Raw genomic sequence first — 9,057 nt, 5'->3', positions numbered from 1 at the left:
ATGCTCAGCGCTTGGAGCAAAGCGACTCTGTTGTCGTTACGCAAAGTTCCTGCCCCAAGTCGAACTGCGTCACGGTTTTTACGCCTGGTTTCCACGGGATGTTTCCAGTTCGTACCGGATCGTGGCCAATCAAACCGCGCATCGATGGTTATTAAGAATCCTACGGCGTCAATTCCAGCCAGCGTGAGCGCCAGTCCCGTGCGTTACGACTGCGTCGACAGATTTTCGGGCGTGGCAGCCAAAGTTCAGATGTGTTTTCGACTGACTTTTAGTAAAACGTCTGTGCTGGCGCTCGGAAAGGTTGGGCGCCTGGAGCCGACATCTTTATGCGAGGGGAAATGGCTCTTTTGATGGAAAGTGAAGCATATTGCCCGGATGGGAATACTTTTCGTCTCTTTTTACAATATTTTTCCCGCCAAATAAAAGAAGAATCTTGCAAAACATCAATTCGGAAAATTAATAACTATACTCGTAATGGTTTTTCAAAGCTTTTTAAGCATTATTTGTGATGAATTTTGGCTGCATCGGTTGACCGGCGGGTAACTGTTTGTGCACAACTGAAAAAGTTGCTCCAATTTCCCTAACATCACTAACAATTCCCACCAATCCATGTTTGTTTGTACGATGCCGCACGTTATTATTTGTTAAAATAATGTCCGTCAACACGCAGGAAAATGGGAAAAGGGCCGAACATTTGTTTAAAAGTAAGTATTTGTAAACTGATGTGAAATGCAATTTTGCGCCGAGAAGTTATTAACCAACTTAATTATGAGACCTTTTTGGTCGAAACATCAGTGGCCATCTGTCTGCATCTAACACAATTAATTACGTCTGTTTAAATATTGTCTAAAAGATAAATAGACAGATGTCAATTCATCGTCAAGTAAAACCATAAAAATGTTACCTTAGAAAAGCCAAGCACCAGTTCCAGGTGACCCCAATCGGCATATTAAATGCAACGCCTACGTTGATCTTCGCCGCCGCCTGAGCCAAGTGTTCAAGAATCGAAGTCCGAGCGACTGCTTGGCGTTTTGTCACCCCTGTCCTGTTAAGCGCATTACGCGACATAACCCAACAGAGACACGTGACCTAGAAGGCGCGCTTTGAAGAAACCCGTTGACAAGCGACCGATCCACCTCTGTAATCCACACCGCAATATTATCGTTGCCCGGGATGCTGGGCTTTGATCGCTAATCTATTGACAGCGTGTTAAACGACTGGCAAAGCCATCGCGTAAGGGCTATCGCTTTGATAGTCGATGTACAACGCACCAAAGGTATGAGTTCGTTATCTTCGGCGCTATGGGCATCCCTTGATTGTCGACATCATCCAAAACATCAGCAGTCTGGCCATTTGTTGTCATATGCGAACGACAAGTAACTTGTATCTATAGTTGTACTCCGATTTCTGGACATTCTAAACAGCTTCGGGTAAGCGTGCAAACAACCCCGGCCCTTTGATTTTTCGACGGCAAAGTTCAGTCAGGTTGAAGAAACCGCACTGCGCGTTTACTCAACCAACACGAGTCACAATTTGATTTATGTATGTATAAAGTGTAATTACCTACCCCGTCCGCCCGGTTGTACTTCTGCGCTCCACCCTGGACTGTATCCCACTCTTCGTTGTGTACAAACCAAAACCTAAAATTCAATGTCTGAAAGCAGGTTTTTACAACTCAACTCAGACAATACCCATAAAACAATCTTCAAAAAACGTTTCTTCTTCAAAATCTAATATCTCACAGCGCAGCTCGTCGTTAAACCCAGCACACACATAGCATATTTTCGATAACCGCGCAAAAGGCGATATTCGACGAATGCTTTGCTGTTCAAAAGCCACGAAAAAACATGTCGTCCATGCCTGAACATGACAACGCACCTTTGAGTATAGAGAAACTTGTGATATCGTCCTTAAACATGTTGTCGAGGTCTTGCACCGGTTGTGACAGAGATACAGTAACACGTTTTCACCTGATATTAGAGGACGTTGCGTTCTTAATTACTCAACATGTGTTTTTTTCACCTGTGCTATTACGATGTGCTCATAATGAGGATGTTGTAACAACGTGATATGGGAACGAAAATAAAACTGAGTAGACGTTTGAACACGACCTGTGCTCACACCATCAGTGCTAATGGTATATAAACTACTTTCCCTAAAACGCGCCTCTAGTGGTGAAATTTCATGAAAACACTTTCAAAAATTTTTAGTGATGATTCGTCGCTTATACGGCAAAAAAACAAAATTCCTATGTGTATTTTATTACCTTAATGAAAAGAGCGACAGTTGTGGCAAATGTGTTTCCGTATGATTAAAGAAAAACTTGTCGCAAATATTGCAACATCGCACCTAATTGGATCACACCTTGGAAATACTATAACACACAATAGCACTATCACCACATGTCGTTAGCGCCGCTCCAGCAAACACGCGATCCGCCATAAAATAGCCTTCCCTTTCTCGTCAACTCTCTTCAAGATCCGTCGATGGCGCTCAGGCTGCCTCGCGCTTATTCGTAGAGTAAGCCTGTTGGACAGAGTCGGTATTCTTTGAAGAGCTTTAGGCTACATTTTTCGAATAATTATTTTAATGAGTTGTGCGTATTTAGAGTAAAATGAGCTGAAGAGTATTGAAATAAATGGGAGGTCTGAAAGAGTTCACTAAATCGTTCTTCATTTAAATGAAGAAGTTTACATTTTGGCTAATGTTTCAACGTTTGTCAGTGCTGCTGAATATAAGTGTTATGCTAAATGTTTTAGGCATATAGCGATATGAAGTCTGATCATATCTCTGTTATTACACCTTTTTCCCTTGGTGCCGCCAGTGCAGTTGTTCAAAGCTTTGCACGCGTCTTAACTTGACTTTCATTATTTTAATGAAAGCACTTTCAACGTAAACTTATCACACAAGACGGGGAAGCACTTTTCAAGTTATCACAAACTGTACGATACGCTTTGCCGGTGTGGAGGCACAAGCCCGAAAGTGCGACTGATATCAAGCATTTGAGGTTCTCATATCGCTGTTTACTCTCGATCTCGGGTAATGATAAGTGTGGCGGGCCGATCGCCAAAGCTCGCGCGTCGGCTTTTACAAAAGTCTTTGTCGGTCTATTCGCTTTCCCTCAAAGGGCCGACGTGGAAGGCATTTTGAAAGAGACAAAAAAATATCACTGAATGCTCGCTTAAATACCGAGCTGTTGGTTGTTTGTCCATCATTCGTTTCGATTTGAACCAGTAGCAGTTTAAGGCACAGCAAAGTGGCGTTTTCAGGCATTGTTGAAATCTTAACGTTTCTAAGAACTGTTTTACCATGAAAGGCATTAGTGTTAGTCAGATTTATATTAATAACAGAATTAAATTGAATTTTCCAAGTGTCGTTTCAGTAACTATTTTCAAAACACAATTGTTTCGATGTAAGCATAAAGTATGGTAAAACAAGCGCATAAAAATCTTAACCGCTTTAACGTAATATCTTTCGCCTAAATGACTGAACGGCGCTTAAGAAGTCTATGCGCAAACATAGTAGGCACAGCGAAAAAATTAAGTAGCCTGTGTAACAAATTTGCTTGTTACATTTCGGTTACTACGTCGCCATTTTGAAACCAGACGCGTTGTTTTGGCAACAAGAATCTTCGCCAGTGATAGGAAACGTCGGCGAGGATTTCGTCCTCTCGTTACGTTCGCGCTTGAGTTGGATTGCGGGATATACGATGTAGTTTACTGACTCCACGCAATTCAATTTCTTCTTTAAATGGTGGCTGTTGATCTTAATTTTGTATTGTTCGAGCACTGCGACAGATACAAGGTGTAGTAACTGCGGTTTGTACAGTTGCATAGTTAGTCGTAAATAAAAAACAAATCGGTATATTGAAAATAGGATATGACAGAGTTAATATTTTATGTTCGAAAATGATTTTAGTTTTTGTCTTTTGCGCTGAAAAACAGTTGTATAAAATTATTCAGTAACGCATAAATGCTGAACAAATAAACAAATTTGTTTAATTCTCTTCCGTCTTAGAAAACATTAGCGCCGAAATATCAAAACCTCGCCATCAAAGCAAACGCCCGTGAGTGTTTTAATATCAAACAAAATTGTTATCCGTACTTGGAGCAAAGTTGATCAGTTAGTCGGTTTGACGACAACAAACAAGTAACCGACGCCTAATCGGATAACGCACAACAAAGTCAAATAATGCACGCGTTTGTTGATTCCGAACTTATCGTCGTGACCCTCTAAATCCCTCCCCAATTCGTGGTGGCCGTGACTTTGATATGTGACGCCGCCGACAGTAGTGCGCCAAAGGGCCACGCGTTGAGCTTTTTTCTCGTGGCGCAAAAAAATGGACATATATTGTGGAGTTGGACACTGTCGATATGCATTCGCATCCACTGTACATCGCTGAGTGGTCACTCGCTCATGTTAGTTAAGGGTTCACAAAAGCTCGTATATGGTTATATGGTTAATAAAAAGGCTTGGGCTTTGCATCTAATTAGAACATGGTAGTGGTTTGGATATACAAAAGGAATTTTCTGTGTAGACCTTCCGAGTGCGAACAGTTTTATAAAAATATATTTTACTTTTGTTTCAGCATTTGAAATAGCACAGCGAAAAACTTTTTCTAATTACCTGCCACGAATTGCTTCACGACGAGCAAACTTACCTGCTGCCACACAACCGTTATCTGATTGTTCAGTGCTCGCAAAGGTAAAGCAAAAGAAGAACCCGCCGACGCCATTGCCAGGATACAAGCAACGACCCGCGTAGTTTAGTAGAACCACGCTTCGCAGTATGACCGTTCAGACCTACGGGCATTTGAGTCAAGCCGAAGTCCCAACAGCTCGCTTTCCGTACCAGTTTGCACTGCCCCGCGACGGACAGAAATTGGACTTGGCCATGAGTTATCCTGGTCAGTACTTAAGTTCTCAAGACGCCACACAACACAACGGCGGTGGGCCGATTCGCCGCGCCACTGAAATGGAAAAGCGTCACCCTGTCCATGGACAAAGCTACGGTCAACATCCATACAGAAGACAGAGCAGCCACAGAGCCTCGCCTGGAGCTTCTTCATCGAGGTCGAGCGCCTCACCTGACAGCTTTCCACGGGATCTTTCAGCCTTGCAGTTTATGAACGCAGCAGTGAAACACATGCATGAACAACTCCAATCGTCAGTGGCTCCGATGACCTCAGCTGCAATTATAGACCGATTTGCGGAGCAAGCAGGTAGATTTTAGGTTTTACGCTTGTTAATAATTCAAATGTCTAATTATTTTACACTTAATGGATATTGTGTTCAATTTTGCATCGTAAAGGAAATAGCGGCCTCTAATAAGAAATATTATAGAATAAAACTGTGTTCCACAGTTCGAGTGCATAACTGTGTTCCACAGTTCGAGTGCATAACTGTGTTCCACAGTTTGCTTCATGCATAAACGTGAACATTATCTGCTTCATTTGAGCCAAAGTACAACCATAACGCAAAATACGTTAGGCATGATGTTAACATGAAACCTCGCTCGTGTTCTAGTTTATTGGAGTTCAAACGCATAACCGCCGCCTATATAATCCTTTCGGTTGACTTTAACTTGGCACGCTCAGACGCCCGGTAGATTATGGCTCGCCGCAACTTTTATAGATCAAAGCTTCCCGTTGTACGGGAGCGCGATTCCCCGTCAACACTTTCACGCGTGGCAACAATTAATAGGGCGAGTTGCTGAAAGTTTGCAAACAGTCAATCATCAGTGGATTTCTCTGGTTGTACGCAGTATTGAGTTGGCGCAATGCGGGCATTTTTAGAATCTCCGATATGCTTTTTTTATAGATGCACACAGCGGCGTAGCATTTTTTTAACGGGTCTTTCTGTTTTCACAGATACAGACGTGGACGTTACTTCGGTGTCTTCACCAGCACCGCAATTCTTCGACCGCCGCGTAATGGCTTACGACGCTCGCCAGGAGGATCGCGACGTTGCCAACTCTTCGCCGGAATCTGGGCTTCAAAACCCGGTCGAGCAAATGTCGCGCGGCTTGGCCGACAAACAAGATGGCGCCGGATCTCCAGTGCCTTCGACGTCCAGCAACGAGCAAGTGACGGACCAAGTTCCACAGGGCGATGAACAATCTGAAGGCGAGTGCGACGATCAGTTGTCGGGGGACAAGAGCGACGACGGCAAAAAGAAACATGTTAAACCTCCGTATTCGTACATCGCCCTCATCACTATGTCCATCTTGCAATCGCCCGAGAAGAAACTCACGCTTAGTGGCATCTGCGAGTTCATAATGAACCGGTTCCCTTACTACCGGGAGAAGTTCCCCGCTTGGCAGAATTCTATTCGCCACAACTTATCGCTCAACGACTGCTTCGTGAAGATTCCTCGTGAACCCGGAAACCCCGGTAAAGGTAACTACTGGACCATGGACCCCGACGCCGAAGACATGTTCGACAACGGATCCTTCCTGCGCCGACGCAAGCGATTTAAGCGACAACAGCGCGATCCATTCCGCGAGCACATGCTTGCTATGGGAGGTGCTTCAACGCCTTACGGAAGGGGATACGGAATGCCAAGCAACCCCCAAGCAGCCGCAATGGCCGCGGCCCTCAATTCCTATGCTTACATGAATCCCTTGCCTCCTGCAGTTCCCCTGATGACTCCACAGAACTTGGCGAGTCGTCAAGCCGCTCTTCTTAGCTTGGGAACGAACGCTCTTACCCAGTTCTCTTGCGCCAACCCGATTTTGAACACTTTCAACCCGGGCCACTTTTCCTTGAACCCCAGTTTGACCCGGGAAAGCCCAGAAGCGCGACTGTTTGCCGCCAACCTCGTCGCCAACGCTGCCAAATCACCTGTGAGTCAAACCGAAGTGCAAGAAGCACCGAAAAAGACGAAACGCAATTCGCCATTTTCCATCGAATCTCTCATCGGGAAAAAGAACACTGATGACGTGCCGCCGCCCAACCGTGACGTGCAAAGGCGTGTGTCGAATGGTTCGAATTTTTCATCCCCGTCTTCCTCTCCACGATCAAAGAGCCCGATCGCTTCTCCTCCATGTGACTCCTCCAGGAGCGTCGGACAAAATCACATGATGAAGCCAATCATAACTTCAACGCCAAAGTTCACCTCTTCATCTTCCTTGTCCTCCACATCTTCAGTCCACCACCCACGCCTGGAGGAGAGAAGTGAGCACATCGCACATCGTGGTCCTGTTGAATCCTCCAATCACCGGGGACCCACTCCGGATGAGACAATATCTCCTGCATCCGGAGTCGGTGTTCCGGTTCTTCCAAGCGGCCACAATCCTCTCCTGTCGAGTTACGACATGGTTGCTAAGTTCTACCAGAACCCCCTTGCATCACGGGGGCTTTTTGCGGCGCCCTCGAACCCCTCTCTGCCCTTCACCGGCTTCCCGACATCAGTGCAAGTCCCCAACCCCCTAGGGGGCGGTGGGTATCTCCCCCCGTTGACAGGCTGGCCTTGTTTCGGACGCACCACGTAATAAAGCCATCGTTTCCCAACGAACATTCAAAGCCATGTTTCGGCGAAAGCTCAGGACCTACTCCCAGTCGATTACGTCATCATGACGTCAACGCCGGTGTTTAGCGTTTCACTGCCACCTGCGCGGCCGAGCCACCTGAAGTATTGGAGATTATGAGCTGTTGTAGCTTCTGTTTCATATGCAGTATAGTGTTTGGTAGATATATAAACTTACAAGGCAATACCGAAAGGCCATTTGACGTGTTTGAACAACGTGAGGCAAAGTAGCCCTCGCGCTGAATTCTGTAAGAGAAATTTCTCAGATACACAAACGTCGCATAAACTTTCTTCATCGACGTTAAAAGCGCTTTCATTGCTGTGGTCGGGTGTGTATCGCGCGAAAAGCTTATTCTATTGTTTTTGTCGAACTTTATGAATCCACATGTCTGTGTTGTCAACTTGTTCCGCCGTATTATCTATTCCAATCGTGTCCGTCGCGACGCGACGATGTCGAGTGTTCTATTATTCTGTGTTTGCTTCTTTATCACGTCCCTGGTTGCAATCAGACAATAAAATTAATTCACCAAACTTTATAGTATCCTATTTGCTTGTGAGAAACCCAGGATACGAACCATTGAGTTCCAGAGAGAAAATTTGGAAAGTTCCATCGTAAAGTTTAAGGTGGTCCCCAGCCAGTCAAGTGTATTTTGGGAAGTTAAATATAACTTGAAGGTTAATGCAATAACCTTTAAGTTGAGTGAAGAGATTTAGATTAAAATCCGAGGTTAATGCAAGGTACCTGTTATCGCAAAGCCACCAATCTTGACAAGTGCAAATAGAGCCAAAGAAACAGCAAACATTTTTCAATGTACAGCGGCCAAGTTTATTTTGATAAATACGAACACATTTATATAAATTAAATAGCTGTTGTTCGTTGAAAAAATATAAACAAAAGGTGATTATTTGCCATAATGCTGCATAAAGCTAGAGGAATCGCCATTTTGTTGTTTCTTATGAAGTATGGTTGTAGCGAAGTTATACACGTTTATATGCGTATGATGTTAGTGGCAATTTAACTCCAGCGAAGTGCGATACATTTCTAAAACGCAATATTACTTTAAAAAAAGTATCATGTAATCAATCCAACAGATGTTGTATGTAAATGTCTTCTATAGATAAAGGATAATCACTAAGGTTTAAAAGTCCTGGTGTCAAATATGGGCGCTTAAACAAAACAAGCACTTTTTCTTGAGACTATAGGCTATCACACGCGACGTGGAAAATGACTTTAAATTTGTAGTTTTTGAAACTGTTTTTACATATACAGGTCAATTTTTCGTAAGTGATGTAGTTTTGAGAGTTTGCACAGTTTGCGGTGGTTGATGAGGAAACACGAGGTGACGAGAATAAATTCGAATACATTTCTCTCTACTGCCACATAGAGGCAACTATTTATTGTCAGTTTAATGTCTGGATTTGTGCTGTTGATCTGCAAAGGTCACCAACAGGGTAAAACCTAAAACGGAAACAGAAGCACAATATTTTTCTAGTTGGAAATTTACATGATTTTATTCTTTTCAATTTAAAT

General features: G+C 43.9%; 1 protein-coding gene across 1 annotated transcript; it reads left to right on the top strand.

Moving 5' to 3' along the window:
* The first annotated feature begins 4,595 nt into the window (after nt 1-4,595).
* LOC145896876 (uncharacterized) lies at nt 4,596-7,995 on the top strand. Its single transcript, XM_082985133.1, has 2 exons — nt 4,596-5,221; nt 5,870-7,995. The coding sequence occupies exons 1-2, from the start codon at nt 4,789-4,791 to the stop codon at nt 7,489-7,491; spliced, it is 2,055 nt and encodes a 684-aa protein (XP_082841259.1). The 5' UTR covers nt 4,596-4,788; the 3' UTR covers nt 7,492-7,995.
* Nucleotides 7,996-9,057: the final 1,062 nt, after the last annotated feature.

Source organism: Ascidia mentula, chromosome 1 (assembly GCF_947561715.1).
Source record: "Ascidia mentula chromosome 1, kaAscMent1.1, whole genome shotgun sequence".
Taxonomy (NCBI): domain Eukaryota; kingdom Metazoa; phylum Chordata; class Ascidiacea; order Phlebobranchia; family Ascidiidae; genus Ascidia; species Ascidia mentula.
The sequence above is the reverse complement of the archived record's forward strand: the minus strand, read 5'-3'. Positions and strand labels throughout refer to the sequence as shown.